We start from the raw sequence: 20523 nt of genomic DNA, 5'->3' as shown, positions 1-20523 counted from the left end.
GAATATGGGGGTTGTCAAGTGCTGGACAGAAGAAGAAACCATTGTGGGAGCATACTATAGAAGAATCAAATAAAATGTTATTAGTCAAATGTGCTGAATACAACCTTACAGTGAAATGCATACTTACGAGCCCTTAACCAACAATGCAGTTAAAAAAATATATGAATAAGAAAAATAAATTAAAGGAATAAGTAATTAAAGAGCAGCAGTAAAATAACAATAGCGAGACTATATACAGGGGGGTACAGGTACAGAGTCAATGTGCGGGGGCACCGGTTAGTTGAGGTAATATGTACTGTAGGTAGAGTTATTAAAGTGACTATGCATAGATGATAACAACAGAGAGTAGCAGCGGTGTAAAATGGGAGGAAGGGGGGCAATGCAAATAGTCTGGGTAGCCCTTTGATTAGATCTTCAGGAGTCTTATGGCTTGGGGGTAGAAGCTGTTCAGAAGCCTCGTGGACCTAGACTTGGTACTCCGATACTGCTTGACGTACGGTAGCAGAGAGAACAGTCTATGACTAGGGTGGCTGGATTCTGACAATTTTAAGGGCCTTCCTCTGACACCTCCTGGTTTAGAGGTCCTGGATGGCAGGAAGCTTGACCCCAGTGATGTACTGGGCCAAACGCACAACCCTCTGTAGTGCCTTGTGGTCGGAGGCCTGAGCAGTTGCCATACCAGACAGTGATGCAACCAGTCAGGACGCTCTCGATGTTGCAGCTGTAGAACATTTTTGAGGACCCATGCCAAACTTATCAGCCTCCTGAGGGGGAATAGATTTGTCGTGTCGTCTTCACAACTGTCTTGCTGTGCTTGGACCAGGTTAGTTCGTTGGTGAAGTGGACACCAAATAACTTGAAGCTCTCAACATTCTCACATAGGTGTTCCTTTTGTCCAGGTGGGAAAGGGCAGTGTGGAGTGCAATAGAGATTGCATCATCTGTGGATCTGTTGGGGTGGTACGCAAATTAGAGTGGGTCTATGGTTTCTGGGATAATAGTGTTGATGTGAGCCATAATCAGCCTTTCAAAGCACTTTATGGCTACAGATGTCAGTGCTACGGGTCGGTAGTAATTTAGACAGGTTACCTTAGTGTTTTTGGACACAGGGACTATGGTGGTCTGCTTGAAACATGTTGGTTTTACAGACTCGGACAGGGAGAGGTTGAAAATGTCAGTGAAGACACATGCCAGTTGGTCAGCGTATGCTCGCAATACACATCCTGGTAATCTGTCTGGCCCTACGGCCTTGTGAATGTTGACCTGTTTAAAGGTCTTACTCGCATCGGCTGCGAAGAGCGTGATCATAAAGTCTTCTGGAACAGCTGGTGCTCTCATGCATGTTTCAGTGTTATTTGTCTCGAAGCGAGCATAGAATTAGTTTAGCTCGTCTGGTAGGCTTGTGTCACTGGGTAGCTTTCGGCTGTGCTTCCCTTTGTAGTCTGTAATGGTTTGCAGGCCCTGCCACATCTGATGAGTGTAAGAGCCAGTGTAGTACGACTCGATCTTAGTCCTGTATCGACACATTCCCTTTTTGATGGTTCGTCGGAGGGCATAGCGGGATTTCTAATAAGCTTCCGGGTTAGTCTCCCGTTCCTTGAAAGCGGCACCTCTAGCCTTTAGCTCAGTGCGGATGCTGCCTGTAATTCATGGCTTCTGGTTGGGGTATGTGCGTACGGCCACTGTGGGGACGACGTCATCGATGCACTTATTGATGAAGCCAATGACAGATGTGGTGTCCTCCTCAATGCCATTGGAGGAATCCTGGAACATATTCCAGTCTGTGCTAACAAAACAGTCCTGTAGCTTAGCATCTGCGTCATCTGACCACTTTTTTATTAATCTAGTCACTGGTGCTTCCATCGAATTATGGTCAGATTTGCCAAATGGAGGGCGAGGGAGAGCTTTGTATGCATCTCTGTGTGTGGAGTATAGGTGGCCCAGAGTTATTTTCCCTCTGGTTGCACATTTAACATACTGATAGAAATTTGGTAAAACTGGTTTAAGTTTCCCTGCATTAAAGTCGCCAGCTACTAGAAGCGCTGCCTGGGTGAGAGTTTTCTTGTTTGCTTATGGCAGAATACAGCTCATTCAATGCTATCTTAGTGCCAGGCTCTGACTGTGGTGGTATGTAAACAGCTACAAAGAATATAGATGAAAACTCTCTCGGTAGGTAGTGTGGTCTGCAGCTTTTATTTTATTGATTTATTTATTTTACCTTTATTTAACCAGGTAGGCAAATTGAGAACACGTTCTCATTTGCAATTGCGACCTGGCCAAGATAAAGCAAAGCAGTTCGACACATACAACAACATATAGTTAAACATGGAGTAGAACAAACATACAGTCAATAATACAGTGAAAAATAAGTCTATATACAATGTGAGCAAGTGAGGTGAGATAAGGGAGGTGAAGGCAAATAAAATATATTAATAAATAAAAATATAAAAAAGGCCATGGTGGCGAAGTAAATACAATATAGCAAGTAAAAAAACACTGGAATGGTTGGTTTGCAGTGGAAGAACGTGCAAAGTATAGATAGAAATAATGGGGTGCAAAGGAGCAAAATAAATAAATACAGTAGGTAAAGAGGTAGTTGTTTGGGCTAAATTATAGATGGGCTATGTACAGGTGCAGTAATCTATGAGCTGCTCTGACAGCTGGTGCTTAAAGCTAGTGAGGGAGATAAGTGTTTCCAGTTTCAGAGATTTTTGTAGTTCGTTCCAGTCATTGGCAGCAGAGAACTGGAAGGAGAGGCGGCCAAAGGAAGAATTGGTTTTGGGGGTGACCAGAGAGATATACCTGCTGGAGCGCGTGCTACGGGTGGGCGTTGCTATGGTGACCAGCGAGCTGAGATAAGGGGGGACTTTACCTAGCAGGGTCTTGTAAATGACCTGGAGCCAGTGGGTTTGGCGACGAGTGTGAAGCGAGGGCCAGCCAACGAGAGCGTACAGGTCGCAGTGGTGGGTAGTATATGGGGCTTTGGTGACAAAACGGATGGCACTGTGATAGACTGCATCCAATTTATTGAGTAGGGTTTTGGAGGCTATTTTGTAAATGACATCACCGAAGTCGAGGATTGGTAGGATGGTCAGTTTTACAAGGGTATGTTTGGCAGCATGAGTGAAGGATGCTTTGTTGCGGAATAGGAAGCCGATTCTAGATTTAACTTTGGATTGGAGATGCTTGATGTGAGTCTGGAAGGAGAGTTTACAGTCTAACCAGACACCTAGGTATTTGTAGTTGTCCACATATTCTAAGTCAGAGCCGTCCAGAGTAGTGATGTTGGACAGGCGGGCAGGTGCAGGCAGCGATCGGTTGAAGAGCATGCATTTAGTTTTACTTGTATTTAAGAGCAATTGGAGGCCACGGAAGGAGAGTTGTATGGCATTGAAGCTCGCCCGGAGGGTTGTTAACACAGTGTCAAAAGAAGGGCCAGAAGTATACAGAATAGTGTCGTCTGCGTAGAGGTGGATCAGAGACTCACCAGCAGCAAGAGCGACATCATTGATGTATACAGAGAAGAGAGTCGGTCCAAGAGTTGAACCCTGTGGCACCCCCATAGAGACTGCCAGAGGTCCGGACAACAGACCCTCCGATTTGACACACTGAACTCGATCAGAGAAGTAGTTGGTGAACCAGGCGAGGCAATCATTAGAGAAACCAAGGCTGTCGAGTCTGCCGATGAGGATGTGATGATTGACAGAGTCAAAAGCCTTGGCCAGGTCAATGAATATGGCTGCACAGTACTGTTTCCTATCGATAGCGGTTAAGATATCGTTTATGACCTTGAGCGTGGCTGAGGTGCACCCATGACCAGCTCTGAAACCAGATTGCATAGCGGAGAAGGTATGGTGGGATTCGAGATGGTCGTTAATCTGTTTGTTGACTTGGCTTTCGAAGACCTTAGAAAGGCAGGGTAGGATAGATATAGGTCTGTAGCTATTTGGGTCAAGAGTGTTCCCCCCTTTGAAGAGGGGGATAACCGCAGCTGCTTTCCAATCTTTGGAAATCTCAGACGACACGAAAGAGAGGTTGAAAAGGCTAGTAATAGGGGTGGCAACAATTTCAGCAGATAGTTTTAGAAAGAAAGGGTCCAGATTATCTAGCCCGGCTGATTTGTAAGGGTCCAGATTTTGCAGCTCTTTCAGAACATCAGCTGACTGTATTTGGGAAAAAGAGAAATGGGGAAGGCTTGGGCGAGTAGCAGAGGGGAGGCCAGTGCTGTGGACCGGGGTAGGGGTAGCCAGGTGGAAAGCATGGCCAGCCGTAGAAAAATGCTTGTTGAAATTCTCAATTATAGTGGATTTGTCGGTGGTGACAGTGTTTCCTATCTTCAGTGCAGTTGGAAGCTGGGTGGAGGTGTTCTTATTCTCCATGGACTTTACAGTGTCCCAGAACTTTTTTGAGTTTGTGTTGCAGGAAACAAATTTCTGCTTGAAAAAGCTAGCCTTGGCTCTTCTAACTGCCTGTGTATACTGGTTTCTAGCTTCCCTGAAAAGTTGCATATCACGGGGGCTGTTCGATGCTAATGCAGAACGCCATAGGATGTTTTTCTGTTGGTTAACTTCTTGCGACTATAGGGGGTGCTGTTTCAAATTAGCATAATTGTCTCTACAGATGAAACGGCTTCCTACTCAATTCTTGATCGTACAATATGCATATTATTACTATTATTGGATAGAAAACACTCTCTAGTTTCTATAGCCGTTTGAATTATGTCTCTGAGTGGAACAGAACTCTTTCTACAGCGAAATCCATGACAGGTTTTGCGAAGGTCTGAGAGCGAAGCTCTGATCTCAGTTCAGTTTAAAGGCGTGTGTATATCCTATGGAACGACACGAACTGCACCCGCCTTCCCCTGGATGTCAGTAACCAATGAGAAGTGGAATGGGCTTCCTAGGTAGCTCTCAGAGGTTATAAAACACCAAGGAGTGAGGTACGCCTTCTTTTCGACGCTGAACTTTACGCAGAGAGAGACATCGGGATGCCATTTTCGAACGCTCAGTAATGAACTTTAGATATATCAGTCTGTAATTTAATTTGATATAGGTGTTAGAAACATCATAACGAAGCTATTTGAAACCGAGTTATATCAGATTATGCGAGTATATTGCTATTTTTCGGAATTTCCTCAGTATTGCGTATTGAGAATTTGGACACGTTGTGGCAAAATAGCTAATGTTAGCAATTGTTAGCTATAGTTAGCTGCTATATCAGAAGTTGAATGCAACGTTTTACAACCAAGCAACGATTCTTTTGGACAAAGTACCACTTGGCCAAGATTCCGATGGAAGCTCGTCGAAAAGTAAGAGCTATTTATGATGTTATTACATTTTTATGTGGAAAAATGTAAACTCAATAATGGTAAATAGTGACGCCGTTATTGCGGCACTAGTCTGTCTGTAACGCACACTGTATGTCTAGTAACGTTAATTTTAAAAATCTAACTTAGCGGTTGCATTAATAACTAATGCATCTTTCATTTCATGGCCAACCTGTATTTTTTTAGTCAAGTTTATGAATAGTTTTCGATAAAAATAGTTGTATTATCATGATGCTGCCGGGCAGATTGCTTGAGTAGTTGGACAGTATTTCCATTGTGTAAGCACGATTTGTGCCGCTAAATATGCACATTTTCGATCAAACTCTATATGGATTGTGTAATATGATGTTACAGGAGTGTCATCGGAAGAATTCTGAGAATGTTAGTGAAAAAATTAATATATTTTGGCAATGTTGACGTTATCGCTCTATTTGGCTAGAATCAATGCTCTGGTACTGTTTGCACATGTGGTATGCTAATATAACGATTTATTGTGTTTTCACTGTAAGACACTTAGAAAATCTGAAATATTGTCTGTATTCACAGGATCTGTGTCTTTCGATTAGTGTATGCTGTGTATTTTTACGAAATGTTTGATGATTAGTAAATAGGTAAACACGTTGCTCTGTGTATTTATTCTAGTCCATTTGTGACGGTGGGTGCAATTGTAAACTATGATATCTACCTGAAATATGCACATTTTTCTAACAAAACCTATCCTATACCATAAATATGTTATCAGACTGTCATCTGATGAGGTTTTTTCTTGGTTAGTGGCTATCAATATCTTAGTTTAGCCGAATTGGTGATAGCTACTGGTGTTGAGAGAAAATGGTGGACAAGAAAAATGGTGATTTTTGCTAACGTGTTTTGCTAATAGATTTACATGTTGTGTCTTCCCTGTAAAACATTTTAAAAATCTGAAATGGTGGCTTTATTCACAGGATCTGTATCTTTCATTAGGTGTCTTGAACTTGTGATTTAATGATATTTAGATGCTACTATTTAATTGTGACGCTATGCTAGCGATGCTAATCAGTGTGGGGGGGGGGGGGGGGGGGATGCACCCGGAACCGGGGTAGGTGCTCGTTAGAGGTTAAGGGCAGTCAGGTCAGGAGAGAACCAAGGGCTATATCTGTTCCTGGTTCTAAATTTCTTGAATGGGGCATGCTTATTCAAGATGGTGAGGAAGGCATTTTTTTAAAATATCCAGGCATCCTCTACTGACGGGATGAGATCAATATCCTTCCAGGATACCTCGGCCAGGTCGATTAGAAAGGCCTGCTCGCTGAAGTGTTTCAGGGAGCGTTTGACAGTGATGAGTGGAGGTCGTTTGATCGCTGACCCATTACGGATACAGGCAATGAGGCAGTGATCGCTGAGATCTTGGTTGAAAACAGCAGAGGTGTATTTGGAGGGCAAGTTGGTTAGGATGATGTCTATGAGGGTACCCGTGTTTACGGAATTGGGGTGATACCTGGTAGGTTCATTGATAATTTGTGTGAGATTGAGGGCATCAAGCTTAGATTGTAGGATGGCTGGGGTGTTAAGCATGTTCCAATTTAGGTCGCCTAGCAGCACAAGCTCTGAAGATAGATGGGGGCAATCAGTTCACATATGGTGTCCAGAGCACAGCTGGGGGCAGAGGGTGGTCTATAGCAGGCGGCAACAGTGAGAGACTTGTTTTTAGAGAGGTGGATTTTTAAAAGTAGAAGTTCAAATTGTTTGGGAACAGACCTGGGTAGTAAAACAGAACTCTGCAGGCAATCCTTGCAGTAGATTGCAACACCGCCCCCTTTGGCCGTTCTATCTTGTCGGAAAATCTTGTAGTTAGGGATGAAAATGTCAGAATTTTTGGTGGTCTTCCTGAGCCAGGATTCAGACACGGCTAAAACATCTGGGTTGGCAGAGTGTGCTAAAGCAGTGAACAAAACAAACTTAGGGAGGAGGCTTCTAATGTTAACATGCATGAAACCAAGGCTATTACGGTTACAGAAGTCATCAAAAGAGAGCGCCTGGGGAATAGGAGTGGAGCTAGGTACTGCAGGGCCTGGATTCACCTCTACATCACCAGAGGAACAGAGGAGGAGTAGGATAAGGGTACGGCTAAAAGCTATGAGAATTGGTCGTCTAGAACGTCTAGAACAGAGAGTAAAAGGAAGTTTCTGAGGGCGATAAAATAGCTTCAAGGAATAATGTACAGACAAAGGTATGGTAGGATGTGAATACAGTGGAGGTAAACCTAGGTAATGAGTGATGATGAGAGAGATATTGTCTCTAGAAACATCATTGAAACCAGGTGATGTCATCACATATGTGGGTGGTGGAACTGAAAGGTTGGATATATAGTGAGCAGGGCTAGAGGCTCTACAGTGAAATAAGCCAATAAACACTAAACAGAACAGCAATGGACAAGGCATATTTACATTAAGGAGAGACATGCTTAATCGAGTGATCATAAGGGTCCAGTGAGTAGAGGTTGGTTGGGGTCACGGCGATCCAGACAGCTGGCCGGGTAGCTGGCTATCGGTAGCAAGATAACATAGGATGGAGGTCTTTTTTTTTTTTCTTTTTTTTTGTCACCTCGTTCGTTTCCGTCGGTAGATTAGTGGGGTTTCTTGTGGTAGAGGGGATCGATCCAATTGGCAAAATAGATATAGTGACCCAAGAAAAAAAAAAAAAATGTCCGGTATACTTATTTAGATAGCAGCCGATAAGACAGCTAATAATTAGCAGATGGGTATTCAGAAACGTCGCAATGGAAAAGCCTGTTGAAACCACCTCGGACAATTACGTCGGCAGACCAGTCGTGATGGATCGGCGGGGCTCCGTGTCGGCAATAAAGGGTCCAGTCCAATTGGCAAAAGAGGTATTGTAGCCCAAGAATTCGCTGGTAGACCTCTTCGGCTAGCCGGCAGATGGGCCTAGCTCGAGGCTAGCTCAAGACTAACTGGTGCTTGTTTCGGGACAGAGGTGTTAGCCAGTAGTAGCCACTCGGTTGCAGCTAGCTAGCTACGATGATCCGGTGTAATTGTCCAGAGCTTGCGTCAGGAATCCGGTGATGTGGTAGAGAAAAAGCAGTCCTATATGCTCTGGGTTGATATCGCGCCTGCAGACTGGCAGGTATTGGCCCGAGCTGAAGCTGGCTGGTGTCCGAGTTAAGGGTGAAGACCGCAGCAGTGGCTAACTGACTACTAGCTAGTAGCTAGTTATCTGGCTAGCTTCTGATTGGGGTTACGGTTCTAAAGTATAAAAAATAGCAGATCCGTACCACATTGGGTGAGGCGGGTTGCGGGAATGTATATTCAGTTCCTAGATGGAAAGTGAAATTAAAATATATACGAAATGTATACAAAAAATATGAGGACTATTTACGCGGGACAAGACGGGACAAGACGGGACAAGACAAACACACGTCCGACTGCTACGCCATCTTGGAGCTTAGCATGAGAAACTCTACCTCAGGCGAGCAATAGCTAAAGACTTCTTTAGATATCGTGCACCAGCGGTTCTTTACAAAAATACATAGATCGCCACCCCTTGTCTTACCAGACACTGCTGTTCTATCCTGCCGGTACCAGCCAGCTGTATGTTGATATTGTCGTCGTTCAGCCATGACTCCGTGAAGCATACGATGTTACAGTTTTTAATGTCCCATTAGTAGTTTAATCTTCCAAGTAACTCGTCCATTTTATTGTTCAAAGATTGTATGTTTGCTTGAGGGAAGTGGGGGTTTATTCGATTGCCTCCTACTTCTCAGAAGGCAGCCCGCTCTCCGGCCTCTCTTTCTCCGCCTCCTCTTCACGCAGATCACTGGGGTCAGGGCCTGTTCCAGAGGGAGCCGTATGTCCTCCGCATCGGGCTCGTCAGAGTCGTGAATGAAGAGAAACGATTCTGCTATTCTCTGGTGAGCATTCGCAGTCCTGACGTCTAGAAGTTATTTTCGGTCATAAGAGACGGTACCGGCAACATTATGTACAAAAATAGTAAAAAAAATAAGTTACAAACAACGCAGATAAATTAACAAAAAAACACAATTGGTTGCGGGCACGTAAAACGTCTGCCTTCTGCTCTGGCGCCATCTTATAATAGGGGTTGAATGGGAAAGATAAACATATTTAAGTGCCTTTGAATGGGGTATGGTTGTGGGTGCCCGGTGCACCGGTTTGTGTAAAGAACTGCAATGCTGCTGCAACAGTTTCCCTCTTGAATCAAGAAGGGTCTACAGCTCAAAGGACAGTCAACTGGACAAAACTGTGGGACGCATTGGAGTCAACATAATGGACTATTACTTGGAATTGGAGCATCCGCCTTGTTCTATTCTAGAACAACCCTCAGAGTGAGACATACAGTGCATTCGGAAAGGATTCAGGCCCATTGACCTTTTCCACATTTTGTTACGTTACAGCCTTATTCTAAAATTTATGAAATTACATTTTCCCTCAGCAATCTACACACAATACCCCATAATGACAGAGTGAAAACAGGTTTTTAGAAATGTATCAAATGTATAAAAACAACAACAACAGAAACACCTTATTTACATAAGTATTTAGACCCTGCATCCAGCATCCTGTTTCCATTGAGAGAGAAAAATGAACGGAGAAAAGTACAAAGAGATCCTTAATAAAAACCTGTTCCAGAGCTCTCAGGACCTCAGACCGGGGCGAAGGTTCACCTTCCAACAGGACAACAACCCTAAGCACACAGCCAAGACAACGCAGGAGTGGATTCGGGACAAGTCTCTGAATGTCCTTGAGTGGCCCAGCCAGAGCCCGGACTTGAACTCGATCTAGCGTGCTTCTACACCTGCATTGCTTGCTGTTTGGGGTTTTAGGCTGGGTTTCTGTACAGCACTTCGAGATATTAGCTGATGTACGAAGGGCTATATAAAATAAACTTGATTGATTGATTGATAGCATCTCTGAAGATTCCTAAAAATAGCTGTGCACCGACGGTCCCCATCCATGCAGAGAAGGATGGGAGAAACTCCCTAAATACAGGTCTGTCAAGCTTGTAGCTTTATTCCCAAGAAGACTCGAGGCTGTAATCTCTGCCAAAGTTGCTTCAACTATACTGAGTAAAGCGTCTAGATACTTATGTAAATGTGACATTTCAGTTTTGTATTTGTAATAAATTAGCAAAAAATTAAAATGTCAGTATGGAGCGTTGTGTGACGATTGATGAGGGGGGAAAAGTTATTTACTCCATTTTAGAATAAGGCTGTAATGTAATAAAGTGTTGAAAAGACAAGCGGTCTGAATACTTTCAGAATGCACTGTATAATCACTTTAGTAGTTTTACTTTAGTAATTCTATTTCTATGGTGCGTGAGAAAGAATGTATGACTCACTGATGATGGCAGCGTTCTCCGGTCGGTTCAGCGAGCTGATGATAACAAAGCCAAAGCCTTCGTTCTCCTTGCGGTGGATGATGACATCACTGGTCTGCAGGTGGACGGCACCCTCCAGGGGGGAGGTGACGGAGGGCGGCAGGAAGTTGTCGGGGGTGACGGAACAGGAAGCTGAGGCGGCGTCGCTGTGTGGGGAGCTGTGCTGCGTGGACACGGAGCCAGGGCTACGGCCGTTCACCCCTAACACCTCACCTACAGAAGGCAGCATAGGGGGAGAGAAAGAGAGAGAGAGTGTGTTTTTTCCCCCCTCCTTCTGTAGTGTACACTACTCACCAGGGAATTAGATTCTCTTCCGGATCTTCAGGCTGACCTGGCCGTTGTATAGTGTGTAAGGTGTGTATAGTGTATAGTACTGTACAATACATTATAGTAGTGATTAGTTTCTACTCTGTAGTGTACACTACTCACTGGGGAAGTGGACTCTCCTCCGGACTGCCAGGCTGACCTGGCCATTGCGAGCGGCGGCGTGCATCAGGTCGATCACGTATCTGTGTGGTTTCCCAGCAACCACCATCTTATCCACAGAGACGAGCTCGTCCCCGGGTCGAAGTCGTCCGTCGCGTTCTGCAGGAGTGTTCTCTATGATCGCCCCGATCACAATCTGTTCAACGACAATCTATATTAGCAGCATATATATATATATATATTTACAGTGTATATATATATACACTGCTCAAAAAAATAAAGGGAACACTTAAACAACACAATGTAACTCCAAGTCAATCACACTTCTGTGAAATCAAACTGTCCACTTAGGAAGCAACACTGATTGACAATAAATTTCACATGCTGTTGTGCAAATGGAATAGACAACAGGTGGAAATTATAGGCAATTAGCAAGACACCCCCAATAAAGGAGTGGTTCTGCAGGTGGTGACCCCAGACCACTTCTCAGTTCCTATGCTTCCTAGCTGATGTTTCGGTCACTTTTGAATGCTGGAGGTGCTTTCACTCTAGTGGTAGCATGAGATGGAGTCTACAACCCACCAAAGTGGCTCAGGTAGTGCAGCTCATCCAGGATGTCACATCAATGCGCGCTGTGGCAAGAAGGTTTGCTGTGTCTGTCAGCGTAGTGTCCAGAGCATGGAGGCGCTACCAGGAGACAGTAGGGCGAGGAGGGCAACAACCCAGCAGCAGGACCGCTACCTCCGCCTTTGTGCAAGGAGGAGCACTGCCAGAGCCCTGCAAAATGACCTCCAGCAGGCCACAAATGTACATGTGTCTGCTCAAACAGTCAGAAACAGACTCCATGAGAGTGGTATGAGGTCCCGACGTCCACAGGTGGGGGTTGTGCTTACAGCCCAACACCGTGCAGGACATTTGGCATATGCCGGAGAACACCAAGATTGGCAAATTCGCCACTGCCGCCCTGTGCTCTTCACAGATGAAAGCAGGTTCACACGCACATGTTACAGACGTGACAGAGTCTGGAGACGCCGTGGAGTACGTTCTGCTGCCTGCAACATCCTCCAGCATGACCGGTTTGGCGGTGGGTCAGTCATGGTGTGGGGTGGCATTTCTTTGGGGGGCTGCACAGTCCTCCATGTGCTCGCCAGAGGTAGCCTGACTGCCATTAGGTACCGAGATGAGATCCTCAGACCCCTTGTGAGACCATATGCTGGTGCGGTTGGCCCTGGGTCCCTCCTAATGCAAGACAATGCTAGACCTCATGTGGCTGGAGTGTGTCAGCAGTTCCTGCAAGAGGAAGGCATTGATGCTATGGACTGGCCCGCCCGTTCCCCAGACCTGAATCCAATTGAGCACATCTGTGACATCATGTCTCGCTCCATCCACCAACGCCACGTTGCACCACAGACTGTCCAGGAGTTGGCGGATGCTTTAGCCCAGGTCTGGGAGGAGATCCCTCAGGCGACCATCCGCCACCTCATCAGGAGCATGCCCAGGCGTTGTAGGGAGGTCATACAGGCACGTGGAGGCCACACACACTACTGAGCCTCATTTTGACTTGTTTTAAGGACATTACATCAAAGTTGGATCAGCCTGTAGTGTGGTTTTCCACTTTAATTTTGAGTGTGACTCCAAATCCAGATCTCCATGGGTTGATACATTTGACTTCCATTGATAATTTTTGTGTGATTTTGTTGTCAACACATTCAACTATGTAAAGAAAAAAATATTTAATAAGAATAATATTTCATTCATTCAGATCTAGGATGTGTTATTTTAGTGTTCCCTTTAATTTTTTTGAGCATTGTATATATATATATATATATTTATTCAGCGAGCTGATGATAATGAAGCCAAAGCAGTGTATATAGATATACATATACAGTGTGTGTGTATATATATATATATATATATATATATATATATATATATATATATATATATATATATATACACACTGAGTATACAAAACATTAAGAACGCCTGCTATTTCCATGACATAGACTGACCAGGTGAATTCGGGTGAAAGCTATGTTCCTTTATTTATGTCACTTGTTAAATCCACTTCAATCAGTGTAGATAAAGGGGAGGGGACATGTTAAAGAAGGATTTTACCACCTTGAGACATGGATTGCACATGTCCCATTCAGAGGGTGAATGGGAAAGACAACATATTTAAGTGCCTTTGAATGATGTATGGTAGTAGGTGCCAGGTGCAACAGTTTGTGTCAAGAACTGCAATGCTGCGGGGTTTTCACGCTCAACAGTTTCCCATGTGAATCAAGAATGGTCCACCACCCAAAGGACATCCATAGAAAATTCCAAATGGTCTACTACACAATGGACTATTACTTGGAACTGGAGCATTCGCCTTGTTGTATTAATTCATGAATTAATTGTAACGTAACAAAATGTCAATGGGTCTAAATGCTTTCCAAATGCACTGTATTTCTCACGCTGAGGGTTGTTCTAGAATACAACAAGGCGAATGCTCCAGTTCCAAGTAATAGTCCATTATGTAGTAGACCATTTGGAATTTTCTGTTAATTAATTAACTAATTACCTAATTATTTAATAATTAATGAACATGCACCTGTGGAACTTAGGACACTAAAGAGGCCTTTCTACTGACTTTGAAAAACACCAAAAGAAAGATGCCCAGGGTCCCTGCTCATCTGCGTGAACGTGCCTTAGGCATGCTGCAAGGAGGCATAAGGACTGCAGATGTGTCCTGAGGCAATAAATTGCAATGTCCGTACTGTGAGACGCCTAAGGGAGGGCTACAGGGAGACAGGACGGACAGCTGATCATCCTCGCAGTGGCAGACCACGTGTAACAACACCTGAACAGGATCGGTACATCTGAAAATCACACCTGCGGGACAGGTACAAGATGGCAACAACAACTGCCCGAGTACACCAGGAATACACAATCCCTCCATCAGTGCTCAGACTGTTTGCAATAGGCTGAGAGAGGCCGGACTGAGGGCTTGTAGGCCTGTTGTAAGGCAGGTCCTCACCAGACATCACCGGCAACAACGTCGCCTGTGGGCACACACCCACCATCACTGGACCAGATAGGACTGGCAAAAAGTGCTCTTCACTGACGAGTCGCAGTTTTCTCTCACCAGGGGTGATGATCAGATTCGCGTTTATCATCGAAGGAATGAGCGTTACACCGAGGCCAGGAACAATTTGGAGGTGGAGAGTCCGTTATGATCTGGGGCGGTGTGTCACAGCATCATTGGACTGAGCTTGTTGTCATTGCAGGCAATCTCAACGCTGTGCTTTACAGGGAAGACATCCTCCTCCCTCATGTGGTACCCTTCCTGCAGGCTCATCCTGACATGACCCTCCAGCATGACAATGCCACCAGCCATACTGCTCATTCTGTGCATGATTTCCTGCAAGACAGGAATGTCAGTGTTCTGCCATGGCCAGCGAAGAGCCCTGATCTCAATACCATTGAGCACATCTGGGACCTGTTGGATCGGAGGGTGAGGGCTAGGGCCATTCCCCCCAGAAATATCCAGGAACTTGCAGGTGCCTTGGTGGAAGAAGGGGGTAACATCTCACAGCAAGAACTGGCAAATCTGGTACAGTCCATGAGGAGGAGATGCACTGCAGTTTTTAATGCAGCTGGTGTCCACACCAGATACTGACTGTTACTTATGATTTTGACCCCCCATTTGTTCAGGGACACATTATTCCATGTCTGTTAGTCACATGTCTGTGGAACTTGTTCAGTTTATGTCTCAGTTGTTGAATCTTATATTCATACAAATATTTACATGTTAAGTTTGCTGAAAGTAAACGCAGTTGACAGTGAGAGGATGTTTCTTTTTTTGCTGAGTTTAGAATGGATCTACCGCTTATCAGACTTGTTTTCAATGACAATGACAGACCGTTAACCTTTCTCGCCCCGGGGTTCCGCTAGCGGAACACCCACAACACGCGAAATTCAAAAATATTTTTTTGAAATTTTTAACTTCCACACATTAACCTTTCACGAGTATCTACCCCGGGTCCGGGATCACCCCCCACCCCCCCCACACTGAGTAGCATAGCCTAGCATAGCGTCACAATTAAATAGTAGCATCTAAATATCATAAAATCACAAGTCCAAGACACCTAATGAAAGATACAGATCTTGTGAATAAAGCCACCATTTCAGATTTTTAAAATGTTTTACAGGGAAGACAAAATATGTAAATCTATTAGCTAACCACATTAGCAAAAGACACCACTTTTCTAACTCCATCAGTTTCTTACTCCATCAGGTGCTATCACCAATTCGGCTAAACTAAGATATTGATAGCCACTAACCAAGAAAAAAACTCATCAGATGACAGTCTGATAACATATTTATGGTATAGGATAGGTTTTGTTAGAAAAATGTGCATATTTCAGGTAGATATCATAGTTTACAATTGCACCCACCGTCACAAATGGACTAGAATAAATACACAGAGCAACGTGTTTACCTAATTACTAATCATCAAACATTTCGTAAAAATACACAGCATACACTAATCGAAAGACACAGATCCTGTGAATACAGACAATATTTCAGATTTTCTAAGTGTCTTACAGCGAAAACACAATAAATCGTTATATTAGCATACCACATATGCAAACGTTACCAGAGCATTGATTCTAGCCAAAGAGAGCGATAACGTAAACATCGCCAAAATATATTAATTTTTTCACTAAACTTCTCAGAATTCTTCAGATGACACTCCTATAACATCACATTACAACATACATATACAGTTTGTTCGAAAATGTGCATATTTAGCCACCAAAATCATGGTTAGACAATGACAAAAGTTGCCCAGCTGGTCAGACAATGTCGTGCGCCATATTAGACAGTGATCTAGTCGTATACATAAATACTCATAAACGTGACTAAAAAATATAGGGTGGACAGCGATTGATAGACAATTTAATTCTTAATACAATCGCTGATTTACATTTTTTTAATTATCCTTACTTTTCAATACAGTTTGCGCCAAGCGAAGCCACGTCTAAAAAGATGGCGTCATAAGCGATTAACATTTCTCGACAGAAACACGATTTATCATAATAAATTGTTCCTACTTTGAGCTGTTCTTCCATCAGAATCTTGGGCAAAGAATCCTTTCTTGGGTCTAATCGTCTTTTGGTCGAAAGCTGTCCTCTTGCCATGTAGAAATGCCCATTGCGTTCGGCATGAACTGGAACCGTGCCCAGAGATTCACAGTGTCTCAGAAATGAATGTCCCAAAATCGCACTAAACGGATATAAATTGCTATAAAACGGTTTAAATTAACTACCTTATGATGTTTTTAACTCCTATAACGAGTAGAAACATGACCGGAGAAATATAACTGGCTACACTAATGCTTGGAAAAAGAACGGGTCGGTGTCCACCGTGCGTCCGACGCAGCTGGAAAGGAGTTCCTACCTACACGTGTTTTTGTTTTATAGGGGCTGGGATTGCGCAATCGATACCATTCAAATCGTCATCACGTAAAGGCATCCAGGGGAAGACGTAAGCAGTGTCCGTATCCTGATAGCGTTCACAGTGGCCTTTAAACTGACTCCAGATCAGGGGCCAAAATGTGTGAAATCTGACTCCATGTCAGGGAAATTGCTGTAGAATGAGTTCTGTTCCACTCAGAGACAAAATTCCAACGCCTATAGAAACTAGAGACTGTTTTCTATCCAATAATAGTAATAATATGCATATTGTACGATAAAGAATTTAGTAGGAAGCCGTTTAATCTGTAATGCAATTATGCTAATGAGAAAACAGCACCCCCTGTAGTCGCAAGAAGTTAACAAGTCCAATACAGCAAATGAAAGTTAAACATCTCGTGAATCCAGCCAACATGTCTGATTTTTTAATGTTTTACAGCGAAAACACAATATATATTTATGTTAGCTCACCACAATAGCCAAACACACAACGCCATGTTTTCACCGCCAACATAGCTTTCACAAAACCCACAAATAGAGATAAAATGAATCACTAACCTTTGAACAACTTCATCAGATGACAGTCTTATAACATCATGTTATACAATACATTTATGTTTTGTTCGAAAATATGCATATTTATAGGTATAAATCATAGTTTTACATTGCAGCCACCGTCACAAATAGCACCAAAACAGCCAGAATAATTACAGAGAGCAACGTGAAATACATAAATACTCATCATAAAACATTTATGAAAAATACATGTTGTACAGCAAATGAAAGATAAACATCTTGTGAATCCAGCCAACAACTTCATCAGATGACAGTCTTATAACATCATGTTATACAATACATTTATGTTTTGTTCAAAAATGTGCATATTTATAGCTACAAATCCTGGTTTTACATTGTGAATACGGCGCCATAATGCACCAAATTGTCAGGAGATATTTTGGACAGACACGTAATCTAACCAAAAAACTCCTTATAAACTTTGCTAACAAATACATGTTGTACAGCAAATGAAAGATACACTGGTTGTCACGTTCCTGACCTATTTCTGTTAGTTTGTTATATGTGTTAGTTGGTCAGGACGTGAGGTTGGGTGGGCATTCAATGTTTTCTGTTTCTATGTTGGTTTATGGGTTGCCTGGTATGGCTCTTAAACCTGTTATGGCTGCACGCTGAATATTGAAAAAACTGGAAAATGTGTGCACATTTTCAAACGGCCTCCTAAGAAACTTTTTATTTTCCAATATGCATATATTTACTACTGTTGGATAGATAACAGTCTGTAGTTTCTAAAAAGGTTTGAATTGTTTCTCTAAGTCGAACAGAAATATTTTTACAGCCATTTTCCCAGCCGAATTGAGTTTCCCAAAATGCGATGTGTCTCTTTAAGACCTTCTCTATAAAAGGCCATTTGACTTAGGACCATAGGGACACGTCAGAGGCGTACCTTAGACTGTAATGCGGAAGTGAGAATTGAAAGGGGTCGAATATCTCGTCCCTGGACTGAATAACAGAACTTCTTGTGAGACATGCGCAGTTAAAATAAAAATCCGGGCGCGAAGGATAATTTGATCTCGGCTTCTGGAACAAGGTAGGTAACTTTGAATATGATGCCTGACTACGATATTATTTGCTACATGTCACAAAATCATCCTAAAGGTTGTTTTTTCAATATACTTTAATTATATTATTGCAATTTATTCTGGACTTTAGATGTGAAACGACGGAAGAATTTTTTGAAGAAACGCTTTCTGGCGCAGCAATGCTACCGTGCTAGCTAACCAAAGAGGGGAATCCTTCGTTCTGGAACCCAACTAAAGACTCTACTGGACATTGGACCCCGTTACAACATTCTGATGGAGTACCAAGAAAGATAAGACCCAATTTGGGATGCTTTTTCATATATATGTCGAACTGTTGAATGCTAACGCTGCTAACTATGCTAGGCTAGCGCTTGACTAGAATCAATGCTGCCTTATGCTAGCTTATGATGTTAGCTAATATAACGATATATTGTGTTTTCGCTGTAAAACACTTCAAAAATCGGAAATGTTGTCTGTATTCACAAGATATCTGTCTTTCATTAGTTATCCACCATATGTTTTTCTGAAATGTTTTATGAGGTGTAATTAGTAGCCGACGTTGGTGTATGTATTTTCTCTGGCTACTCCCGGCTGGATTCAGACTCTAGCTATGTGTTAGCATTTTTGGGTAGCATCAATGTAAAACAGATTTATAGCTAAAATATGCACTTTTTATGAACAAAACATAGATTTATTGTGTAACATGTTATATGACTGTCATCTGAGGTCGTTTTTTCTGGGCTCTTTAGGTTGGTTTTAGTTTATTTCGGTTGGTTGTGCATGCTACTTCAATCATAATTCATACTTCATAATCATAATTCATACGTGTCTGTCCACTTTTGTATTTGGTGGTGAGCTAACATAAATATATGTGGTGTTTTCTCTGTAAAACATTTAAAAAATCGGACATGTTGGCTGGATTGACAAGATGTTTATCTTTCAAATGCTGTATTGGACTTGTTAATGTGTAAAAGTTAAATATTTTTAAAAAATAGATTTTGAATTTCGCGCTCTGCAGCTGTTGTCATTTTTGGTCCGAGGTCGGGCTTGCACCCCAAACAGGTTAATTAGAGGCAGGTGTTTGGCGTTCCTCTAATTAAGAGTCATATTTAGGTAGGTGTTTTCACAGTGTTCGTTGTGGGTGATTGTCTCCTGTGTTTGTGTATGTCGTTGCGCCACACGGGACTGTTTTCGGTTTGTTTGTTCATCGTTCATTTGTGTAGCCTATTTTCTCTATTCGTGCGTTCTTCATGTTTCATGTAAGTTCGTCGTCTAGGTCTGTCTACACCGTTTATTTGTTTTGTTAGTGTATTAGTCGAGTTCGTGTTTTTCCTTTAATAAATCATGTCGACAAACTCCGCTGCGCCTTGGTTCAATCCATGTTCCTCCTCTTCTTATGAAGAGGAAGAGGAAAGCCATTACAGAATCACCCACCAATCCAGAACCAAGCGGCGTGAGTTCGAGCAGGATTCTACACAGGTATCATGGACTTGGGAGGAGATATTGGATGGGAGAGGTCCATGGGCACGGCCGGGAGAATATCGCCGTCCCAAAGCTGAGCTGGAGGCAGCGAAAGCAGAGAGGCGGTGGTATGAGGAGGCAGCTAGGAGACGTGGCTGGAAGTCCGAGAGGAGACCCCAAAAATTTCTTGGGGGGGGTCTAAGAGGTAGTGGGCCAAGGGCAGGTAGGAGACCTGCGCCCATTTCCCAGGCTTACCGTGGAGAGCGGGAGTACGGGCAGGCGCCGTGTTACGCAGTAGAGCGCACGGTGTCTCCTGTACGAGTGCATAGCCCAGTGCGGGTTATTCCACCTCCCCGCACTGTTAGGGCTAGATTGGGCATTGAGCCAGGTGTCATGAGGCCGGCTCAACCCGTCTGGTCTCCAGTACGTCTCCTCGGGCCGGCTTACATGGCACCAGCCTTACGCATGGTGTCCCCGGTTCGCCTACATAGCCCGGTGCGGGTTATTCCACCTCCCCGCACTGGTCGGGCGACGGGGAGCATTCAACCAGGTAAGGTTGGGCAGGCTCGGTGCTCAAGGGAGCCAGTACGCCTTCACGGTCCGGTATTTCCGGCACTACCTCCCCGCCCCAGCCCAGTAACCCCAGTGCCTCCAGTTCCGGCACCGCGCACTAAGCCACATGTGCGTCTCCTAAGTCCTGTGCACACTGTTGTTTCTCCCCGTACTCGTCCTGATGTGCGTGTTCTCAGCCCGGTGCCACCAGTGCCGGTACCACGCACCAGGAATATAGTGCGCTTCGAGAGGTCAGTGTGCCCTGTCCCTGCTCCCCGCACTAGGCTTGAAGTGCGTGTCCTCAGTCA

The 20523-nt window shown here is 43.7% G+C and overlaps 2 protein-coding genes across 8 annotated transcripts in view; one reads left to right on the top strand and one right to left on the bottom strand.

Annotated features, from left to right (window-relative positions):
* LOC129861850 (uncharacterized) overlaps positions 1 to 9203 on the top strand; it is a 13066-nt gene extending 3863 nt beyond the window's left edge. The window contains exon 7 of the mRNA XM_055932989.1: positions 9135 to 9203. Coding sequence (XP_055788964.1) covers positions 9135 to 9203 — 69 coding nt within the window. The remainder of the gene's footprint in view (positions 1 to 9134) is intronic.
* A 515-nt stretch (positions 9204 to 9718) lies between these two features.
* LOC129862896 (membrane-associated guanylate kinase, WW and PDZ domain-containing protein 2-like) overlaps positions 9719 to 20523 on the bottom strand; it is a 362503-nt gene continuing 351698 nt past the window's right edge. For 6 of the 7 annotated variants that reach the window (XM_055934977.1, XM_055934980.1, XM_055934975.1 and 3 more), the window contains 2 exons: positions 11146 to 11338; positions 9719 to 10929 (listed from right to left, as the gene is read on the bottom strand). In XM_055934977.1, the coding sequence (XP_055790952.1) occupies positions 10646 to 10929; positions 11146 to 11338 (477 nt within the window). In that variant the 3' untranslated portion in view covers positions 9719 to 10645. The remainder of the gene's footprint in view (positions 10930 to 11145; positions 11339 to 20523) is intronic. The other variant, XM_055934979.1, reaches the window with a different exon arrangement.

Source organism: Salvelinus fontinalis, chromosome 9, assembly GCF_029448725.1.
Source record: "Salvelinus fontinalis isolate EN_2023a chromosome 9, ASM2944872v1, whole genome shotgun sequence".
Classification (NCBI taxonomy): domain Eukaryota; kingdom Metazoa; phylum Chordata; class Actinopteri; order Salmoniformes; family Salmonidae; genus Salvelinus; species Salvelinus fontinalis.
This window is presented reverse-complemented; position numbering and strand designations above follow the sequence as displayed.